The sequence below is a fragment of the Pezoporus wallicus genome, unplaced genomic scaffold (genome assembly GCF_028554395.1).
Source record: "Pezoporus wallicus isolate ANWC-B61680 ecotype Strahan unplaced genomic scaffold, APGP_CSIRO_Pwel_v1 contig_5485, whole genome shotgun sequence".
NCBI classification, from domain to species: Eukaryota; Metazoa; Chordata; class Aves; order Psittaciformes; family Psittacidae; genus Pezoporus; species Pezoporus wallicus.
Genome location: NW_026641550.1, coordinates 4,100,620 through 4,124,535, shown reverse-complemented (window position 1 = coordinate 4,124,535; position 23,916 = coordinate 4,100,620). Strand labels below are relative to the sequence as shown.

The following is a 23,916-nucleotide window of genomic DNA, read 5'->3' as shown; positions in this document are numbered from 1 at the left end:
ATTTTGGTTCTACCCATTAGTTACAAAATCTTACTAAAATTGGAGTGCAGTAACAGATATATTTTCTTCCTGCAAACCACTGAATCTGCACTGTAGGATTTCATGATTTTTTTACACATTTTAAAGTACAGATGTAATTTTAGAGTGAAACACTTCTCCCTAGAGCGAGTGTACTATGCTCTCTATAAAACTTAGCTTTCAAATTTGCCTTTCAAATGTTGTTCAGAAACAAACTGGCATGAGACTTGCTTGCATCCCTCCTACCTAGACTCCTATTTAAGACATGTCATCTGGCAAACTTCAGGTCTGGAAGTAAAAAAAATAACCTCTTGGCCAGGCATTTATATTCATATGGTCCATTTACATTGACAGTAGGCTTCTGGCGTTTTGGGTGCTACTACAGTGTAAGTAGATAGGTATGTAAAAATATTTAATGATGTGCAGAAAGGGTTTTGTCTTGTACCATACATGGAATGGTGGTTTTTGTGTATTGGGTTATCTGCTGTGTACTGGAAAATACATGCTTTAAAGGGCAGGCCTGAAGGGCTTGCTGTGTTCTCTGTCTGCTTCCGCAATGGAAACTAGGCTTTCCTTTACCCTCTGCTTGGTCTTTTTTAACATCTGTTGGCTTTAAAGTAGTTTTTCCAACCAGAGATGCGAAAATTGAATTATATGGAATTACAATGTCTTGAGTGATGCTAGTAACCTAATAGTGCCTTCAGTACTTGTTTTCTTGTGGTGCTAACTCTGGAATTAAATGGCAATTACCATGCATATATGCTGGTGTTATTTTGCCTTGCCAGCGCTGTGTTTTTAGACAGCGTTGGTCGCACACATTGACAGTCAGTTTTTTGTCCCCATACAGTAAGCTGGTTCACACTTTGTCTAATGTCTTCGCATAGCGGGAATTGATGTTGGTTACAGCTCTCACAGAAGGCTTTTGTGTGGCGATATCTGAAAGCTGTCTTGTTGGAGCTTTTATCAAGGCTGTTGCAATGGGGCCATTATCCCTGCTCATGGCCAACATAGATATTCACAGAAATTTTTATAATAATGCTTAGTAAGTGGCACGCTGGCTGAGAGCGACAATGCTGGCGTGGTACAGAAATAATACCCGAGGTGGCAGCTGTGCCGCGGCGGGGCGTTATCTGTCCTCGCAGACCGGGGACAGGGTGGGAAGGGAACCCCGCATGGGGCAGACGGAGGCTGGTGATCGGGGCTATCGCAAGCACGAATAATCCTGGCCGTCGGCTCAGTGGAATAAAGTTTTACTTTTCATGGTAAGACTCTTATTGTGTGGCTCCAAGTAACCCTGATGCGAATTGCTGTGTAATAGTTCTGCACCTTGTCCTTTTTTCCACCCCCCCCCCCCCCCCCCCACCTTATCTCTCAGCTGCGCGATATCTGTAGCCTAAAAACGTCTCTTGGGAGTTATGTAAAACTGCAAGTCGGGTGAGAGGAAGCCGAAACTTCACAACTCTGCTGTAGTACTCTTTTTAAGCACAAACCTCTTGAGCTGGTAGAAAAGACATCTTACTACTTGAGGTGGGGGCAGGGAGGGCTTTAATAGCATTTTCACCGGCTGCTTTGTCTCAACAGTGGCTATTTCACAGGGTTTATTCTTTTTTTCCCCTCAGGATCTGGGAGTTAGAAAAAGCTCTTTCTGTAAAGACAGTGCCATGAAAGCATAAGCAAGTTGCTCATTTTCATTCTCTGGTTCTTAATCATAAGAGCTGCCTTGATGATTTTTTTCCCACCTCAAATTAGCAGCTTATTTATAACATGCTAATGTTCTGCATGCCCGTCGGTATTACTGTTCTGTCATGCTGAGCTGCGAATTGTTCTCTCAAAAACTGACACTGTGAAGATGACATAAATGAACATGGGAAATAGCATATGATAGAGAGAAATTCAGGTGGCTTTTGGCATGACTTTTGGTTCGCACTTCTTTCTATAAAATCATTTTAAATTTCCTTTCTGATTTTAGTTGCTAGTCATGTTTTTGTTGCTTGTTCTTTATTCTTTACTTAAAGAAAAATGAAGACCATTGCCTTTTTGGCATCTTCGCTACCCTTTCATTCCTGTTGGCAAGCATTTCTGTGATCATCTCCTCTGTCTGCCACAAGCTGCCTTCTTGGATTGTATGCAGGAGAGTGAGGAACTTCAGGGGGTATTTCCCCCTTCTCAGGGCCCTTGCAACAAGCACTTCGCAACTGAGAGCCTGCAAGACCTCTGCAGGAAGTCTCTTCCAGGTCTAAGGGTTAGCAGTGTCCTTCCCAATAGTCCTCTGCTTCAGCTGCTATACAGAAAGACTGAGGAGCATTCCAAGTCCAGGCCATGCAACACAGGGTGTCTTGTGCATGAAGAAGGAAATGGCAAAGTGAAAACACATCCCATGACTTGTATTTGCAGCCATGTGCTTTGTTGCTGTTTACAGGAAAGGTGGTAATGAAAGGTGCAAGATCAGTTGCAGGCCTCCAATACTGCTTGCTTGTGCCCTGTTCTCTAAAGGTGCTCTTCATGTCACTGCTAGCCTTGGTGTGCTGAAGCCCTTTCCTTTTCTTACCTTGGTAACATGTTTTTGCTGAATATGTGGGAAGTGAATGCAACATTAGTGAACAGGTTGTGTGCTGTTGGCTAGATATTAAGCTTAGGTACAGCCTTCTGTGGACATAAGTGAGTTAATGCTTATCAAGCTTTTTTTGTGGTGTTCCTTTCTTTTTTGGTGGGGGAGAAACCCACTTTGCTATGAAGGGGAATGTGTAGGGGATTCCAGAGACTGACATATTTAATTAAATTAGGAGGGTGAAAAAAAGAGAAAGAAAAGCAAGCTTGTAGGCAGGCAAATTCCCCTTATTCAGAGAAAGCCATATGTTCAGGATACTATCCTTGGTGTGATTTATTTGCTTCAGAATTAGGAAGGAGGGTTGCTAGGAAAAGAAAGATGCATTCACTTCTTTCACCTTAAAGAATTTTATGAGGGCGATTACCATCTCCCTCCTTTCTCCCTCTTTCCTAGTCCTGGAGAATAATCAATTTAGCAATAAGTCAGAGCAAGCAAAAAAGTGATTGTTCTCATCTGCAATGCAGTGACTAAGACGGGCTCTCTATTGAAGGCCAAAATCAAGTATTTCTGCTTCAAAGGGAATCAGGAGTTATCGAATCATTCCACCCTTTTATTTTCCCCTTCAGTTCTGTATAGTTTTTGTTTTCTTGACTACCCTTCAGTTCTTTCAATGGCCTCAGTGCCATTTTGAATACATTTCCCTACTTCCTCCAAGGCGGGGGCAGGGTGGGGAAGCAGCACTGGTAGTATCAGACAGGCGTTGTATCTGTTGCTAGTACTTGATTTGAAGTGGAGAAATGCAGCTTTCCCAGCTGTTTGAAGATCTTGATTGCCTCAGCATGTGAAGAACAGCCCTCAAACTCTGCTTGACTGGCAGCTGAGAAGGGAAGAATCTCCTTAAGACATTGCAGGGAGAAAACTGTAGGCATCGATGAGGTGCTATAGCATATCTAGATAAAAATATCACATACTTGAGCTTGTCTATTGACTTGTTCAGTGATGATGCCTTGTTGAAATGGAAAAAAAACCCAGCAGATCTGGAATAGTTCTAAATTCCTTGAACTTTGTGTAATACTGCAATGACACAAAGGGACAGCATAAGGATCCCAGCAAATGTACTTGCCCACTAGGGCAGCCCTGTCTCTTTCCCTGGTCGTGCAAGCATGGCATGCCTAGAAGATTAGGGACAACTTGCCTGCCAGCAGCAGTAATGGTCCTGAAAGGTTTGCTTTCCTCCTGAGAAGTTGGTGTCAGATCTTTGTCTAGATTCAGCCCCAGACGCTGGTTAATGTTGTGCAAATAGCACAGAAGTGTATTGTTCCTTCTGCTGCAAAGTAATGCTGAATGCCTTCTGCAAGTATTTCACCTCCTGCTGAGTGCCAGAAACAAGGTTTTTTTCTCCTCTTTGTTGTTCTGACTCATGTTTGAGTGCCTCTCCATGACTGCATGGGCATGAGCCCTAGCATGGGGCAGGTGCAGTGACTTTTCCAGTGTGGGAAGATACATGGTACACTTTTAAGAATGTGGGAATGTACATGGTACACTTGGAGTTAAAATGTGGAGTCTAACTTAGTAGGTGCATTAGTCTGAACTGAGGCGAGAGTGCAGGTCAGGGCTGACGCAGTGGCACACGTACATGGGGGAGATCTTTATGCCCATGTCACTACAGGTCCACTTGTTCGTGCATCTGCACCCCGTGCATGTAAGACTGTATTTGTTTTGGGTAGCACTATTGATCAGGGCCATGACTAGTTGCTTTCTTGTTATTTTGTGTAACAGTGTAGAGAAACTTCAGCTTTCACTTAGTTTCCTGTTGCTTTCAGAGGAGGAGTTGAAACTGAATTTCTTAGGTTTACCATGTTGACTCAATGTCACATGGTCGTGGTATCCTGATCCGATTTTTCCCTTCAGAAAAAGGTCCAAAACCCAGCATGCTTCACTCTGTCCATTTTGCAATGAGCTGATTCTTTTCATAGAGACAAACTTGGGAGCCGCTTCTGTTGTGAGGAGCTACACTTAACCAGCAGATGCTTGGAGTACCTGTGAGCTTGTGGAGACTGTATCCTCTCCAGACTTGCTTTCTGAGGGGACAGGCTGCTGAGGGGATAGTCCTGCCACCACATCAGCCAGCTGCATCTAGCATTTTGGCTACGACTGAGGTGGGACTAACGAGCTCAGTGATGTGAGCTTCAAATTGTGAAAGAACTAATGAAGGCTTTGCATTGCTTGGACAGGAAGATGGGACATACACATATACAGCCTTAGGGTTTCTGAAGGCTGAGCAGGAGTCCTTCTTGGGAGCAGTGTAATGAGGTGTGTGCTGGGATCCTGAGGAGCTGGGCTTCCATTTCTCTAGTTTAACTAGCTGCTTGTATCCCCCCTGATATTTTGAGTTTGTGTCACTCCATTCACTAGTGTTTTTATCCAGGCTACCAATTCCAACAAAGTTCTTGGTATTCAGATCTTTAAGAAGGCAGGCCAGCAAGGTGATTTGGGTGAGAAACTTTTACAATCACAATATGGAATTTTGTCACCTTAACAGGCCAAGGCAGTGGTTTGAGCTTATGCCAGCACGCCTTTCCAGAGCTGTGATACAGCTGAACCACAGTGGAAATCTGGAACCGTAACGACACAGCTTATAGGAAGTTTGACTCCCTGCACTTAACCACAAATGTGGTCAATCTTAGGAGAGGCAATAATAGAGAGGAAGAAAGGTGGTAGCATTTGATTAGCTTTGTTCTCCTTGTTTTCTGCAGTGCATCTGATGGATACAGCTCCAGCTGTGAGAAATGAGTGATAATATTACTGACTGATGGTTCGTTTTTACACTTTAAAGATACTCGTTTGGGGTAGATATAACAAGGCTTGCTTTCAGCATAATAAATTATGTAGTCATGTGCTATTATTAAACAGTTGTGCTGCTCAGTAAGCTATCCAGTATTTCTGAGGACAATAAAATCTAGAAGAGGATTAAATACCATGTCAAGATCTTTCAGGTGATCACTAGCTTCATGCAGAGACCTGAAACACAATCCAGTTGTGACAGGTATCAGTAATAGGTGAATGAGGGACAGAGTTCTTCCTATTGTTCCTCACCATCATAGAATGGTTTGTGTTGGCAAGCACCTTAAGATCATCAAGTTCCAACTCCCTTGCCGGGGCAGGGATGCCTCGCACTAGACCATCTCACTTAAGGCTCTGTCCAACCTGGTTTTGAACACTGCCAGGGATGGGGCAGCCACAGCTTCTTTGGGCAACCTGTGCCAGTGCCTCAGCACCCTCACAGTAAAGAATTTCCTCCTTATATCCATTCTAAACCTCCCCTGTTTAAGTTTTAACCCGTTATCCCTTGTCCTATCACTACAGTCCCTAATGAAGAGTCCATCCCCAGCACCCCTATAGCTCCCCTTCAGATACTGGAAGGCTGCTATGAGGTCTCCACGCAGCCTTCTCTTCTCCAGGCTGAACAGCCCCAACTTCCTCAGCCTATCTTCATACGGGAGGGGCTCCAGTCCCCTGATCATCCTCCTGGCCCTCCTATGGACTTGCTCTGACAGATCCATGTCCTTCTTATGTTGAGGACACCAGAATTGCATGCAGGTCTCCATACCTCACACCACCAGGTTAGATCCGTTGGTTCAGCAACATGGGAATGACTTTGTCTTAGAAACTAGAATCTCCTCCAGCTTCTTATCTGCATGTACTTGGAAATGAAATGTAATCCCCTCATAGTCAGGGTAACCTTAATTCCCTGCTAGGGTAGGAAGGAAAAGATGAATTGGGGATCAGGTTTGTGCTACACTGAGTGCTGCCTGTGACAGAGTGGAATTCCTGGAACCATTCTGGGAGACACTCTGGAATTTGATTTTGCAGTCAGCTTATGATGATCCAAGTCACTGCTGCAATGACTGGGGTCATGCTGCCCTCCCTTCCTGCTCACACAGTCCCACCACCTCCCTGTGTCGTAGGTGCCTGCCCTTGTACTGCCTTGTGCTCCACCAGACCAGAGACCTGCTCCAGCTGAAAGCCAACACTGGGTGAGTGATTAGTTTTCAGCCCAGCTTGCTGCCTGGCCTGCATGGCTCTGGCAGCGTGTCCAGTGAGGGCTGTCCCTCTCGGCAGCAGGCCCCAAGGTGCACCCTTGGCTGTGGATGTCTTCATGTGCCCTCTTCCCACATGTGGGATGCCTCACTCGGGATCTAGAGTCTTGCTGTGTGTGTGACCTTAGCATCTCCTAGAAGTGCGAGGAGTTGTGCAGAACGAAACCCGAACAGATGGCTCTGTAAAGAAATAGGCAGCTTTTGTGCTGCTACTTACTGCTTAGGTTACTGAGTGTATGCAGCTGCCAGTGCCTTGCTGGTAGTGCCCAAGGGCTGAAGGGAACTTGTGCTTTAAAGGCTTTGGGGCAGTTTAGGGGTTTTGTGAGCATACGGAGGAGTAAACATAGCTGAAAATGTTCTCGGTTCACAGAGGAAATCCACCGTTGCTTAAACTGAGAGTTTGTGTTTCCTCAGCACTGTGTGTGCTCCGTGCCTTCTACACTCAGCTTCCAGTCCCTGATTGAGGCTCCTAGGCTACATGTAATTTAATTACAGTCTTATAGCCGGCATTGAAGTAGGTGAAGATATAAATGTAATTTGCACCTGGAAGTTATGTGTGTAGTGAGCTTGTAATACTGGAGGCCTTCTCCAAAATCATTGCTATCAGGAAATACCTCCTGAGGAAAGACTGGCTGTGCTGCTTTCACAGGTACCGCTTCTCTTAGCAGGGCTTTAACATGACTCATTTTTGACAGATGAAAGTAAAGGTGTCATGGTCTTGCATGAGAGGTCACAGAATCCCCTGAGATAGTAATTGGGATGGCTTTTAGTGCCAGTAGCCACATCCATAGCCAAAGGGCTTATCTTGCATGGGTTATGGGCATGGGAAGGCTCCTGGAGCTTTTGGTTGGATGAGTGGTAATGAATGTTAGTCATATGCAAAGTTCATCAAGGAAGCTTGAACATAGCAAAATCTTCTTTCTACCCCTTGAGTCAGGTGATGAAGCCAACCTGTGTGGTGGTGACAGCACCCAGGACCCTGCTTATTCTACCCCACTGCAGAATTCAGCCTTTGTGGCTAAAATACACTGTTGAATTTCAGCTTCAGATTAAAAGGAGGTATGTCATTGTGATTGTAAGGAAACCTCCACGTACAAACTCAACTAAGTAATTCTGGAGACAAGTCTTACTTCACAGCCCTATTAGTTACAAGCTACCACTTTAGTCTGTTGCCTAATTTTGAGCATAACTATTTCATTATTGATTACTTCAGCAAAAAACTTCAGATGTGTTTATCTCTCAATCCTTCCCAATGCTGCCAGAAGCCTTTGCTCTCTGCATTGCAGCTGCCAGAACTTCCATCTTTCTCCTGGTACTTTCTTTAGCACCATTGTGCATTGAAACATTTGCAGGATGGTGAAATGTGAAAGCTGTGCAGCATTCCTATTTATTTTGGAATTCAGCATTTCACGTAAGGAACGCTGTAACTCTGCCATATTTACTTTCTTGCATTTAATTCAATAAAATGTATTTACCTGAACCGGACATGAAATTTCCAGTTTGCTGTGGAAAGCGTAGAGCCATGCTGCAGAACTTGTTCTAAGTTATCATGGAGGGTGTGAGGGCTTCTTGCCAGTGCAAAGCATAGGAGAGAAGTCAAGAGTAAGAAGACTTGCTGCTATCATCAGCAGGCGCCTGTTGAAAGGGTAGAAATTATGGATGTCAGGGCAAGGCAACGGGTTTTTGGTGCATGTTTTTTTTTAGCAGTCTAGGAAACCTACAGGCTGCTGGGAGCTTCCCTTGGCTGCTCTGAGTTGTCTTACTCTTCCTCCTGCTGTTAGGAGAATAGAGCTGTCTTTCCTATCCATATACAGTTGAGAAAGGCTATCATATGCAGGGTATTTTTGATCCTATTCATTTCTATAATTATATGCAGCTTTCATAAATCTGTCTGGATGGAGAGATCCTGTGTACTTTGGAAGGGCTCATTTGATCTAAATTTAAGGATGTCTCATGTCCAGTTGTGAAACCTGCTATTTTAGTTTGTCCTACCTACAGCCTTGAACTAAAACAAGAGGAAAAGGATGAACAGGAGAGACTGAAAAGTATGTGTGAGAAGAGTTAAAGATGACTCATAAGCGGGGCTGCGTTTGAAAATGAAAAGGATCAAGGTGTGCTGATCGTAAGAGACAAAGTTACGGGTTTTGTGAAGAATGCACAATTAAATCATATGGTCATTTATCTTCTGAACAGATTAAGGTACCTTTGTGAAAGAACTCGGGAGCCTGGAATCTATTTAAAGAAAGGAATTTTTAGTGCAGCCTTTAATAGGTGGTATTTTAGTGCTAGATTCCAATGGAAGACTGCTCCAGGCTTCTGGAAAATCCCATTTAGCTGTCCATTGCCTATGGGATAGTTCTAATAACTGCATGGTTTTACAGCAAGGCAGGTAGCAGAAAGAGAAAGAGGGGGAAGGCAGCAGTGCAGGAAGCCAAATGGTCTTTCTCTGAACTTTAGACTGCGATGAGTAGAAACTAAAGCTCATGACTAGAAATTTCAATCTCTGCTTTCACACTAGGTGTTGTCTCTTATGTTTCTGCTAGTGCTCTGCTCTTACAGTCTCGTTCTGGCATCCATAAAACTTCCCTAAAACTTGGGAACTCAGTGAACTCCTTTTCCTGCCTTTCCTCCCGCCAACCAAAAGCTAAAAGATAACAAAGATGTAGCTGTCTGACATGTGAATGAGGCTGATAGAAAATACACTTAATTTTATAAAGCATTTTGATTAAAAAAAGAAAAAAAGTAACTGCCAGTATGGCATTGGATTAAAAATCGGCTGAGTGACAGGAAAAGAGTCATTTTAATTTCAGTATTTGTCCTAATCCCAATACTATGGAGTGCTTTCATTATTGTCCCAGAAGTAAACAAAAAAACCTGTTGCTGATAGTAATTGCTAGCAGAATAGTAAATGATAATGGAGCTCTCACAACTTGCTCTATAGGCACATTCAAGCACACTGTGTCTTTAATACAGCGAAAGGCAAAGTTGTATGCCAGAGAACAGGGAATGCAAGCTATGCCTTATGAAAGAGGGCCTGTATCCTGGAAAGCAGGACTTCTCAGAAGTCTATAGTGGACAAGCAACTGCACACCAGCTTCCAGGGCAATGCCCAGGAGCGATGGCACTGAGGCTTGCATCCTGGCATGTACAAAAAAAAATAAGGAACAGGAGAAGGGATACTTTTGCCTCAGCGAACAGTTTTGGCACAGCTGATATTTAAAATAACATAGTTCAGTGCTAGTACTTGTAAGGGGAAAATTTTAAGAATAGAAGATGATGTTAAATAAGGCAATAGAAATTGAGGTCTGAAGGAAATACCCTACAGTGCAACTTATTTAAGCAATATTCTGCTTATGAAATTAAGGGATGACTTGTCTGATACACCAGATAAAGTTGTGGGAGGGTTGGTTGATATAGCTGATGATTGTGCTGCCATCCAGAGGGACCTTGACAGGCTGAAGAAATGGGCTCACAGGAATCTCGCAAAGTTCAGCAAAGGGAGTAACTCCAAGCACTGGGATGGGGCAAACCTGCTGGAAAGCAGCTCTGCAGGAAAAAAAGCCTTGGGGGTCCTGGCAGGCCAGCAACACACTCTTAGGGCAAAGACCATTGATGAATTCCCAGTGCTTTAGGCATTGCATTGCCAGTAAGTTGAGGGAGATGATTAATCCCTCTGCTCAGCCATAGTGAGACATCTGGTGTGCTGGGTCCAGTTCCAGTCTCCCCAGTATAGGAGAGATGTGGACATACTGGAGCATATTTGGTGAAGGTCCGTGAAGTTAAGGTTAATGCCTCAGAGCACTTGATACACAAGGAGAGGCTGAAAAATCTGTGATTCTGGAGCCTGGAGACAAGAACGTGTATAAACACCTGATGAGAGGGAGTGAAGAAAACGGAGCCATGGTCTTCTCAGTGATAGCCAGTGACACGACAAAGGCAATGGGAACAAATTTAAATGCAAGAAAATCCATTTAAACAGAAGATTTTTTACAGTGAGGGTGACCAGATACTGGAATAGGTCTCTTAAGTTTTCATACCTCATTGGAGTTATGAAAAACCCTGCTGGACACAGCTCTGAGCATCCTGCCTCCACTTTCAGCAGTGTCAGGTGGACTAGATGATCTACAGAGGTCCTTTCCCATCTCAGCCACTCTGTGAGATGATTCTGGTCTTAAAGGACGTCTTAAATTGTTGAATTTAAGCACATCAAGAACTTAATGTTAAAAACTGAAACAATGCAAACTGAAGATGGAAAATACTTTTTTTTTTAATAGGAAAATAATCATGAGTTGATACCTTTGAGTTTTGACAGAATGAATGTTTTATTCTCTAACTTCTCTGCAGAGTTATGATCTGTAATTTCAGCTCTGAACGGCCTTGAGGTCAGCAAGTCCAGCTGCCTGCTTTTTTGTGGGAGCAACTGTGTTTATGGCCCTTTCTTACATCAAGTTCCAACCCCCCTGCCATGGGCAGGGACACCTCACACTAAACCATATCACCCAAGGCCTCGTCCAACCTGGTCTTGAACACTGCCAGGGATGGAGCGTGAACTGTTACTGTCTTTTTTTTATTCCCTCTCTGTCACTAGGAATGAGTAAAACTTGCTATTTGAACCAAATAATTTATCTTCATTTTGTCAGCACTCCCAGGTTGTTCCGCTCCTTGGTGTGGCTGATGGAGTGGTACAATACTGCTGAGGTAGGATGTGCATCACAGCGAGAGCTCAGTGGATTAGTTGTTCTGTGATACATAGAATTTAAAACACTAGGAACTCTGCTATCTTTGTGCCGTTTCAGTCACATAAGCTGCCTGCTGGCAAACTGACCAGTGCTGTAAGAGGCTATGCAACAGTTGCCTACCTTGATGTGGGGAAGGAGGAAATCTAGAGTTTAGCAGCCCAGGTTAGGTCAAAATCAAGTTTAGTTTGTAGTCAAACATGCTGTGAAGTTGTTAGTATTGTAAAGATATCAGTACTGTCTCCTGATCTAGGATGAAGAGGCCTGCCAGCCACAACTGGAGCCTCTAGGGCCCTGCTATTTGTGATTCTCTCCCTCACTCTCTCCTTACATGCTTGCATCTATTTGTGACTTTCTGCTGATTTGGAGCCTCCTTTCTGCCTGTTCCTAGGAATAGTTGCTTCTGGACCTGTAAACCGTGTTTCCTGTTTCTTGGGCGCTTGTTTATTATTTTCGTTACTCTGAGGTTTGGTATGTGGATGAGGTTATTGTATTAACTTCTTCAAGGTTACTTAAGCATTTTTTTATGTGATACTAGTAATTTCATTTTCAAAACTGAACCTAATTAACTTTTGACTGATAAATTGAATACTTTGTGCGAAGTCAGCATTACAGTTACTTGTAGGGCAAAAGTAACTTCTCTGGACAATGTTGGGACATCCTTAAAGTGAACTAAAACACCCACAGTTTACATAATGTACAGAACTGTCTTGTATTACAGTAAATGCTTAGGATCCTATGTTATTTCTCATTATCGGACTCTTTAAACGGAAGTCATTTTATCTCCTCTGGGTCTGGTTGTCTCCTGATAGCTTTTTGTCAACTTTCAGTGTCCTTTGGAATTTATATAATATTTTTATCGCCCTAAATGGATCCAAAGTGCGTTTATTACTTTGGGGGAATCCAGCTGTATGTCTTTATACATGTATGGAACTAGGTTAAGGAAGTACTTCAAAATAAGAGACTTTACTACTTCAGATCTGACTTCTCTCATAACTAATTGCACTGATTGAACAAGTAGTTAGACGTAAGAACCATTGTGCCGTATGGAAGTGAATTGAAAATCCGGAGTCAAGATTGGTGTCGACTTTTGTTAAGAAGGGGTTCCTTTAGGGGCATGAATACTCAAGACTAATGCTTATGTGTGCCTGAGTATTTAAAACTTACTGCCATCTAGTTTGTAGCTCTCTGCTGTAGTTTCTGAAGTGTTTGCATATTGATCTTTGTCACTCATTTTTGAAAGAATGTACAAGTAAGTTGGTTCCCATGAGTCACCTGTCAGTCCCTTGGCACTGCACTGGTGGAACTCAGCGCAGGTATTTTGCATGGAGTCCAGGAAGGTTTGGCGTGCCAGGGTGAGAAATCTTGAACCACAGACCTGTGCTGACAAGAAAACTTGCACTCCAGAAACTTCATTGGTGTAATTACACACATGCTGTCCTTTCTTGTAGGTGTCCTGTGTCCAAGGAAAACAAAGATTGAGATGCTGTGGCTTAGGCTGGCAATTTACTGAGCAGACTTTGGGTTGCAAGCCCAGTCTTGCATCATTACAGTGCACCCACACTGAGATAACACTGGCATGGCTTTGCAAGTGTTCCTCCTCCTCCCTTTTCACTTCGTTTGTATCAAATCTGATTAATTAAATCTTCCTAGAGAGCTTGACTGTATCCTACATGCTCTGCAAGTAAGGAGTAACTCTTCTCCCAGTTCTTACGTCGCTATATATACCCGTGTACTACTCTTTCAGATTTTAACTGGTGTATCTGTTAATTTATGGCATTTACTGGAATTTCCTCCAAGGAAGTTCAACTTATCCTATTCTCCAGCTCCCTTAATGTTCTTCCTCCCCTCTCCCAATGCTTGTTTGTTTAGTAGACAATTTGGCAGGCAGCTTGCAGCATTTGAAAGTTTTTCCTTTTTAAGTAGCTGTGCTAATTTCTATACATAGAGTGGAAGCCACTGAGTGGAACTAATATGATCACAGTTTTATTTTTAAGTTAATGACTTGTTTTTAAAAGAGTACTTTTTTAAAAATAGTCCTTAAATACAAAAGACAAAATAATCTCTAGGATGTATTTTGCGACTGAGTGCTTTTTGATGGCTTTTGCTTGGGACCAACCTTAAAATTATACGGGAGACTAATTTCCCTTGGTCCAGTTCAATTTTAATTGGTCCAGTTCAATTTTAGCCTCACTAGTCCAGAGGCTGGAAGTCTCCTGAAGGGATGAAACACTGCAAGCAGCTCTGCAGCCAAATGGAGAGGTTGTGCCCTATCATAAACAGTGTGAATTCGAACTATCACTTTCTTACTTGCTTTCCTTTGATCTTGATGGGTAATGTTAAAAGTACACCTGTGTTGGTGTGTTACATATAGATGCAATACAAAGAAATTGCATCAAGAAATCTCTTAGGCAGCCAGTCTGTCATCTTGTCCTTCCTCCCCACACCCTGCTTGCTTGCCATCCGTTTGAAAGTTCAATGTCAGACCTGTTTTATGACAGCCTTGTTTTCTTCAAAGGATGTCTGTGGTGAGACATCACGGACATGTACTGCAACTGAAAACCCCCAAGCTTTGCTCTGCTCTGGAGGCACCAGCCCTGCTGAAGTGGTATCTTTGGGAATGAGTGTAGGACAATGGCCAGTAGCTTTGACATTGTTTTTTAGGACCAGGCTGGTATTAAAGCCTGGTGGTGGCAGGGCTAGCATTGCCACCATGGTCATGGCCATGCTTCCCAGGGAATGGGAGGGAAACTGTCCAGCTACACCCAGCCACCCCAAAAACTTGCAGTGAGGATCCTCTGCCCCGCTTCTGGCTTGTCTGTCTGTTGCTTCCAAATGTGAGTCCTGACTGCTTGTCAGTGCATTTTATGGAAGTTTTGTCTCCTAGCTTCCACCTTTTAACCAGGCAGATGCAGCTCAGCCTCCAGCAGCCGTTGGATTGGGGAGTGGCTGTGGCATGGGAGCTGTTTTCAGGGCTGAACAGGGACATATGTGGTGTGGTCCTCACCTGAGGCAGTTTAGCAGTTGAGATGAAAACTGGACGCAGTTTCCTGAAAATAACTGTTCGTATTTCAACATGGAGCCTTCAAAGCTTAGTACAGTGCAAAGGCATTGCTTCCAGTAAGAAGTAATTGTTTCAGATCTGGTGGAAAAAAATTGCAATAGAAGGATCTAGGGCGATTCATTTCCTATGCAGCATAGGTGTAATTCTGTTGGTTTGTGGCCTGAAAATTTGCTTATGCTTTGGTTTAATTCTTGCACAACCGTTGTAATGTCCTTCCTCTTCTATTGCAAAGAAAATATGAAGTATTGCACCAGTGCAGGAGAACAACACAAGCTGCACATTTTAGCAGCGGCCGCTATACCAAGAGCAAGCCTGATGGGCTGTAGGCTGATCCCATGGTGTGAGAGTAGTCTGATGAGCAGAAAATGGAATAACATCAAACAGGTTGTGCACTTACTTCAGTGCCTGAGTTATGCAAACAGTGGTGGCTGTAGGATACTCTGACCTTCTGGCAGGTCAGCTCCCCACAAGTTATCTGAATGAAAATGAAAGGCAATTAGTACCATAAGATTATAATCCTCCTTCAGTGAAAATGATCCACCATAGGTCTAAGAAGAAGCCACTATTTTTCATTGCTATGTTGTGCTACTTGCTGGGTTCAGTTCATGTCATTGTGTTTCATTTAAAAGCAGATGAACATGTTCTTCTGTTCACACAGGACGAAGGTGAGAGAAGTGTGAATTGCCACACTGGGGTGAGGTGAGGGGCATTCTGCACGGTGCCACTAACACAGGAGCTAGCTATGCATGCTCTAACAGTTGAGCATACCTGAAAGATAATGTATTCCTTTCAGTGGGTGTTAGAAAAGTTTATTTTCTTTTACATGCAAGTAGTTTAGTTCCCAGCTATTTCTTTATCTCCCTGTTCTTTTCTTAAATCCCCTTTGAGTGGTTTTATACTGTCAGAATTAACTCCTGAAACATTGTGTGGTGTTCTGCTGTAACAACTGGGAGGCCCTCCTGATGCTTGCATTGCTGCTTTCAGCATATTCAACCCGGAAAGGGAAAGCCATTGCCAGGTTTCTCTGGTTTGGATCCGACTTTCAAACAAGAATCTTGGATTCTTGCAACTTGGCCATCCACATTTTAATTCTTTTTTTTTTTTTTTTTTTTAGCCAAATGTAAGTCTTGTGGTTTGATATTTAAGTACTTACAGTTCATGGTTTCCTTGGCACCCCTGATGCTTCTGAGGGAATTGTGAAAATGGAAAACCAATGGAAAGAGTATGGTTTAATTAGGCTTGAAAGAACTTCACCAGAATAACAGTCAGCCTTTGGCTTTCAGGGTCAAAAACCTAAAGAGGAGGAGCTGCAGACTATCAGAATTTAGTTTAATTTGTTAATTGTGAGGTGCCTTGTATTGAGTTATAAACCTGATTAAGACATACAAAGGGGATTTTCTTTTAATATTCATCTACATTAAAGCCAAGCAACTTTACTGTAGCTGAATGAATAATTTCAGTATAGGAGCTAGAGAAGAATTGCCCTCTGTCAAAACTATAATAAGCTGATACCTGAAAAGCTGAAAAATAAGATGATGGTTTAGGAAACACAAATTGGTATAGTGGAAGGGATCTTTTTCTCCTCTTTTTAATACAGTTGCCATTTTCTGAGAAGAAAATGTGGGGCTTTTGTGTTGGAGTAGATTTCTTTCTGTTAGCTGTTTTGTCATTTTCTTTAAAATGCATCCTTAAATGTTACTTTAAATACCAACTGCTTGTCACTCAAGTAATAATCCTGATTAATAAGTACTGATATTTCAGACGCTTGTTCTTCCCTCTGTTGGTTTTACAATGTGTTCAATTTTCAAGGCACTATTTCTGTGCGGTTTTTTTATATGCTTTTACCCCAATCTAATGAATGAGGTATGTGTAAAACTTAATTTTGAGGTCACGTTTTCATTAAAGTGCACCATTCCTCTGTGTAGGGTAGTATGGGAATGCACACTTTTGAAATGAGAAGTAATATTTTTTGGGATGAGTTGAGAAGACTTTTAGAACTCCCCTTGTAAGGACACAGTTTGGTTTTTTTTTACGTGCAAGTAGTTTAGTTCCCAACTATTTCTTTATCTCCCTGTTCTTTTCTTAAATCCCCTTTCAATGGTTTTGTACTGTTGGAATTAACTACTGAAACCAAGGGTACAGTGGTACAAAATATTGGTATCTGTGTGTAGATTGGGGTAAATATTTCTTCATGGAAAACTGACACCCCTCTCCTTTCCAGGAATTTGAACTGCAAACTAATCTCCTCACTGCTTGACAGAAATAGGTATGAAATGAGAACTTGTCACTAGGAGTCCAAAGGCAGGGACTCTGGTGGTCCCCTTGCATCTTTTTGCTGACTTCAGGTGTTTCATTGCTTGTAAGCTCACCTGCAGAGCTCGGCCCCTTTCTTGCTGAGAGCTCCTTACCTCTTTTCTCTGCACCTCTCCCCATTTTTCAGCCTCTCCCGGTGGTAGCTGTAGTGTTTGCCATGCCCTCCGCTGGGTGCAGCCCTCTGGTAGGTACTTGGAGCTCTCCACGTACCAGTTAATCATTTGGGTATGTTCAAAATAAGAAGCCTGCAACTCCTGAGCATATGAATATTTTTGTGCATTCACCCCAAGGTGTCTTTCCTTGCTGCTTCTCTTGTGTTCCTTCCTTATCAAGCTCCAGTTTAATTTACCCTTTCACGTAAGATGTTTGCTTTCTTCTCTGTACCTCCTGACCTCTGGAACAGCTTTCCTGCCTCAGAATCTCGGCTTTTAAAGTGTAGTTTTAAGTGACTGCTTAATTTTGAAGATGTGGAAGAAAGCCTGTGGAAAGTGTGTGGGGATTGGTAAAGTGTCTGTGCTACAGCTTCCTTGCTGTGGTCAAAATTTATCTGTGTTCCCCGGATAGTTTTGCATCCCCTCCCCAGTAATATCACCATTGTGGTGACATACAGAAAAGCTGCTATTTTATCTGCCCCTAGCAATTGTAATATCTTCTAGAGACTATGCCAGGCTTAGTCATCTGCCCTAGCTTAACTTGCTCAACATAGTCCTTGCCCTGAGACACAGATGGAAACACAGCTGAGCGCTAAGGCACATTTATTTGGCTTGCTGCTTAGTTCACTGTCAGCTATCACTTAATACACACAATTTGCTCCTTGCTATGCTTGCTTATTTCCAATCTTCCTGTTTTTCCTGCCCAGTCAACCTTAAACTGCAGTTTCTTTCCAGCTCCTCATCCCGGTTTCTTTTTGGAATAGTTTATCTTCTGTTGCAATCTCAGCAGGCTTTGTCCCAGGTTACTTTTGCTCTCATTCCAAGTTAAACTTTTGTCCCTTTGTATGTAAATCAGACTGCTACTGCTCCAATATACCCTGAATGCCTGCTAGGGGAACAAGGGACTTGCATGAGTCTCAGACCTTCCAGGAGGTGGCATGTGCATAGCCTGGGCAGGCCCAAGAGCTGTGGTGCTTGCAGTTTGAAATGGAATTTGGCTCTTAATGTTAATAATGAAAAGGTACTGACTGAGCTTTTCCAAGGGTTTTTAAATTTGGGATTTTCAGGGAATAGAGTATGTCCAACTCAGATCATCCTTCTGTCAAGGTTTACATGCCTGCTAAAGCATAATGGGTACAGGAATATTTCAGACAAGGGGTTTTCAGAAGGTAGCACAGATAATGTAATTTTTCTTGGGTCTGTCTCTTGCAAACAGTGCAAGTGTCTCGCGTCCAGTAATAAAGTTAAGAGAGACATTTAGCAGAAAAATTTCAATGCACATAGTTTGGCAAAGTTCTGCTCAATGATATTATCAGTGGAAGGAATTAGAGGATGTCTTACTGCTTCTTTCCTCAAACCTAGAAATATATGGCTTGTAGAAAACGAAGCTTTGGTGCGACATTGTGCAGTCCTCAGAAACTGATGCTGGCTGTCCCCAGCACAGCACCTCCCTCTCTGCTATCTCAACCAAACCCTGTGCTGGCTGTTACTTTAATACTTAGCACTGTGCTATCTGTTAAGCTCTTACAAGGTAACACTGACCTTTGTTTTTCCTGTTTAATTGGTGTTAGTTTCTTTCCCCAATAACTGAAGTTGATTGCTGTGTGACAGGAAGGCAAATTCACTTAACACAGAGCAGATGTCCCTAGGAGCATGGGGGATGTCCCATGGCTCCCACTCAATAGCTCTTTGTGCATAGAAGTCATCCACAAGGGATAATCCTGCAGAAAACTCACTCCTGTTTTGGAGGAGGACTAGGTTTGTGCTAGTTGTGACCTCTTGATCCAGTTCCCTGCCTGGTCTGATGCGGACGATCAGTCTGGTGCTGCCCACACCAGGGGAGCAGGGAGGGATGAAGGGAGGGTGTAAAAGAGGTGGTAGCAGTGACCTGTTAGGCCTGGCAGCAGTGAAGTGAAAGCAGCCCATTAAGGGGAATAGGCTGTAATTTCTAATTTGCATCTTTTCCATCCCTATTTTCAATTCATGAGAAACATCTGTTCTTTCCCTAGTTTTCCAAAAGCATACCTGCCTCCAACCTCTTCTTAAAACTTAGTAACCCCTGAGACTTGAGTATTGTAAAGTGAATTGCATCAGGTCCTGCCTACTTGAAAATACTTACCTTATCCTAGGAGTTTTTAAACTGTTTTCCTATGGAGACAAGTGCTCTTACGAAGGCATTTTTGTGGGTTTGCCTCTGCTGTTAATTGTGGTAGCTGTGTTTGTTTCTTCTTTTTTTTTTTTTCCTTCCTTTATTTTTATCCTTTTTAATAAAAAGGATTGAAGCTAAAAAGCTTAAAGGTCACAACAACATTGGAGTCAAGGTGCCACCTGGTTTTACTGATCTGCACTGAACAGTGGATCTGTAGTTGTATCTATGTCAGGAATTGCTCATAGTTTTGGAAGAGAAAATTGAGTCAAAACAGTTGATGCCACATTTTTTGTCTCCAGCAAGGGGTTAGGTGGGTGTCTGGTTCAGCTCAATGGAATGCTTTCCTGTTACGTCTATGTTTCTTACTGGATGTATGTATTTGTGGCTTTACCTGTCCAGTTCTGCATGTATTTTGTGTTCCTTTCACAATCCCCTTGAGGAATCTGTCTTCCATTTATTGCACTCAAGTTTCATGTCACAGAGAAGTTCCTAGTCCCTATGCTTCCCATCTTCCCCAGTCACTGGGAATCTTTGTGCTGGTGTCCTTTGGCTTACTGCGTCTTAGCAGGTCCCACGTACTGAGGAGATTCTCCATGCTGTGATTGAGCGAACAATGTAACTAAATTTGTACAAATAGTGCAAACCCTGAGTATAGAGTAGCAGAAGTAAGTTATGCAAACCAAGATTATTTTTTTTTAAGGGTCACTGATTCTGATGATTGCTGAACACAGATCTTGAGATTTCTGAAGGGAAGTCTGATGTTAGGAAGCACCATGCATAATTTTGGAGATCTTGGGAGGGAGACACTCTTGGGAATTACCCAGGATTTCTAATGCAAAGAAAAAGACACTAGAAAACCTTTTGCCAAGGAAGAAGAAATTGAGAGAATATTCCACTTCAGTCCTGCATCTTATCAGTTATGAAGTTTGTAAAACAGGAAGGGGAAGAGAGCACTTGCTGAGTGATGTGTAACATCTGGCCAGAAATTAAACATTCCCCAGGGTTTGCTAAAATTGCCTCTTAGTGACTTCACCAAGCTCTTTTAAACTCTTTTAAAATACTTCACTCTGTATCTCTCTCAGGCTTTCCGTATGCTTTGTGCCCTACAAAATAACTACCTTTAACTCTGTCTCTATCATTTGGTATTTTTCCAGATGCCAGTCAATAGTCCTGTGCTGCCCACAGGTACCATATGCTGGTGAGACCAACAGGAGTGTGTTGTTTGTAACATCTTCCAGCACACACAGGCTCCATAGGAAAACAGTCAAAGGATGCTGTTTATGGTCTTACACTACCAAACCTGGTTATTTGAAGTTCACAGGAGAAAGTTGTGTTTAACCACAAAAATAGGGGCAAAATACCGTTGTTTGTGTCTCACTAACAAGTTGAGACAAGAAGTTTTGATGTGTAGTCCAAAACTAAATTTCTCATCTGATGGAGAGAGCTGCTGCAAATCTCTGGATTTAAGTCTTTAGCAGTTCCCCTCCTTCTCACACCTGGTTTTGAGATTCTCTTTTATCTTTAATTGTATCCCTTTGGCCTAGTCTTCCCACGCCCTGAATTGTTCCCTTTTCACCCCTCCTTCCTTTTCTGGGATAGCTCTCAGGGTGGAAAAACACTTACTTAAAAAAGTGTGAAATGTATTTCTCCCTGTGGAATAGCTGTAATCTTAATTTAATCCAATTACATTGGCTAAACATATTAGCTGGATGCTTTTGTTAACAGTTGACCTTTTTAAAGTGTGTGTCCTTGGATTACAGAGCCAATGTCGGGGAGAGGAGCAGCCCTGTTTTATGACATTAGAATCTGCCTTCCATGGGCTGCTGGGAGTGCAGTACCTGTGTTGGTTAGAAAGATGCAGTTAGTTCAGTTCTGCCCTGTCACTGATGAATTAGCGCCTTGCCCCTTCACACAAAATATAAAGAATGGCTTGAGCACTCTGTGCTTGCTGTTACACTGTGGGCTTTATGTTTTCATGTGCTTTAGCTCGTCTTTTAATAAGTTTGAGGTTTGCAGAGTCCAGTACGAAGATGTTAGTTGCCTACCATAAATAAATGCATATACCTTAATTTTAGAGCCTTCTGTTGGTCACAGACGCAAAGTAAAACACACAAGCTAAATCTGTAAATACAGAAATACCTGTCTACAGCTCCACAGCAGAGTTGAATATGGTGGAGCAGAATATGACCCAACCTTTTGGGGCAAGTCTAAAGAGCAAGCAAATAAAGTACTCTGAATTAGTCTACTACCTAATTAAATAAACAACATTCTTCCAAAACAGTTATTTGACTAAACTTCATTAGATATAAAACTTTTTTTCTCAGTTTTCCTTTGTCATCACAGGTAGTGTTCTTTCTATTGTCAGGATAACAAATATCCCCAGTTTTTATTTCAGTAACCTGAGCAGCATGGCAGGGTATAGAATTGTTTCCAAAGATAGCAGATTGTATTTCTGCCTAGGAACAATATTCATATTGCTGGTGTGTTTTGTTGCAGTTTGTGTGTTGCATAGTTTAAGTTTCATTCATTTTTGTTATTCAAGATGTACACAGCTTTCCCTTGAGCTGAATGCAACATTTAGCTGATTTTCAGGCATCATCTTTCTAATACTACTTTTGTTTCACCTTGCTTTTATATAGGCGGCTTTAATGCAAACATGTGAGCTTATGTGAAATGAACATAGTGCTTGTGCTTTCAGTGAGGACAAAAAACGTTGAGAAGCAGAGGAGAACAGTTATCCAGTGTTACTCTTGATGTCATGTCTCTTATTTTATTGATGGAAAGTTTCTAACAGTGGAAGCTACTGGTCCTCTCAAAGCCATCCTTTCAAATGGTGAATTTAAAGCATTACTTGCAATAACACTACCTTTGCACAAACTTGTATGTATATAAGGAGTTTTTTAAAAGAAATAGCTTTGTTGCGTGCATCCATGCATGTTCTTGAGAGATTCACCTTTTCTTAACTGCAATGCTCTGAAGCGAGGGTAAAAGTCTTTCATGTGTTTAAAAAGGTCCAAACTAGGCTGAAGCAGACCATAAAACTGTCACTCAGCTTTGCAAATTAGTAAAAAATGCAGAGGTTTTAAATACACCACCCATCAACCTAGCCTTTGAGAGTTACCTATTTTATGTCTACCTTAAAAATTCCAGTAAATATTCAGATTCCATTATAATGAAAATGGGGGATGAAGCTGTGCTGATACCCTGCTGTGAAAAGTTCACTGCTCTCTGCCTGCCTTGTAGCCTCAATACTGTGTTTGATAAAGTGAAATATGTTTCTTAAGAATCCATTGATGTAAATATAATATTGTTTTCTTTTTAACAGGCAAAACGAAGGCTAGAGCTAGGAGAAAGTGGCCACCAGTATCTTGCTGAAGGACTAAAGACTCCAAAAGGGAAAGGAAGAGCTGCAACAAGAAGTCCAGATAGTCCAAAAAGTAAGGAAACTGGAAACACACTGTATGTTACTGGTTGTTTTGTTTTATTAGCTTGAGACCACAGCAAAACAGTACAACAGGCTGCATTACATAGCTAGAAGTGTCCTCACCTGCACTAGCATGCATCTTACTCAATTCCACAGCCAGGCAGTGGGCAATGTGTTAGCAGTGTGCAATGGTTGGTGCAGACCTGCTGAGAGGCTGCAGAGGCTCGTGGCTGCTCGGTCTGTTCCTCTGCCTGCCAGGCAGCCTTCAGCCTCTTTGTCCATGATTTTCTCTTCAGCCAAGGACATGAAGATGGGGATTCTTAAGAGAGGTAGATGCGGAGGACTGAAGGTAGTATGGTGGGTTCAAACACATGGTTATTAGGCAAGGCTAATCAGGCCAGCCTTCTCTTTCTGTGCTGAAGTTCCAGCAGCTGATTGGCAGGACTTCTTCCCCCCAGGCAGGTATTTGTAAAGAGACTTAGCTATGTATGCTAAATGCTTTTTTTGTGGGCTTTGAGCTGCCTTCTCTCCCTGCAGTAATACTAGATTATTACTGCCACTGCTTAGTTGCTGCAAGTATTAATTTCTGCACATCTGTATTGCTTCAGGCAGTAGGTTCCTTGCAACAAGAGTTGCAGGGTGCAGCCTTGCCATCATGTTTAGAGGATTTCAGCAGGAGAATTGGGTTTGCAGAGGGAGGTGAACAGGGAGGACTGAGGCAGCAGTGGTAGTGATGGCAGAGCAAGAGATGTGAGGAAGGGGTAAGTACTTGTCCCTCCTCTCCAGTCAAACTGCTTGTTTCTATTGAGGCAATTAAGAAAAGTGAAATTAAAGATAAAAACATAAAGCAGACAAGTTAAACAGCCACAGTTGTTTCAATTAAACTAAAATTCATTAAGCTAAGTGAAGTCCATTTTAAATTAAAGTGTATCCTCACAGAAGTTCTGTACCATTTGGAGCACAGGATGCTGCTGCAGTGTTGATAAGTCTGTACAGAGAACTTCTTGGTTCGTGGCCAGGAGGAGCATGTGCCATTTTAGGTAGGGGTCAGGTAGCCTCTTGCTGTTACCACTGTGATCCTTTTATTCTTTTCCAAACTCAAAGGAAAAACAAGCAAACAGAAACCACTATGCTCTAAGTTCACAAGGTCACCTAAGTGGTAATAATATTCCTCCATTTCCTAGTGCAGGCAAGCCCTGAATCTACCAAAGACTGAGATACAAGTAGCTGGTTCTCTTTGCAAACAGGTTTGTTTTTCGTTGAAAAGCTATCATATTCTTCAAAATACTTCAAGGTAGTCCGAAGGTTTGCTTTCAGGTAGGATTTCAGTTTTGATTGATTTATGCAATTGAATGTGGGGCCTGAACCTTGAAAACACGCAAATGACCACCAGATAACCTAAGACCCAACCT

General features: G+C 42.4%; 1 protein-coding gene across 3 annotated transcripts in view; it reads left to right on the top strand.

The window, feature by feature from the left end:
- The window catches only part of E2F3 (E2F transcription factor 3), a 41,753-nt gene that overhangs the window by 7,301 nt on the left and 10,536 nt on the right, over window positions 1-23,916 (top strand). For 2 of the 3 annotated variants that reach the window (XM_057424307.1, XM_057424309.1), the window contains exon 2: window positions 22,406-22,517. In XM_057424307.1, coding sequence (XP_057280290.1) covers window positions 22,406-22,517 — 112 coding nt within the window. Of the gene's footprint in view, window positions 1-1,131; window positions 1,281-22,405; window positions 22,518-23,916 lie in introns of those variants that run through there. The other variant, XM_057424308.1, reaches the window with a different exon arrangement.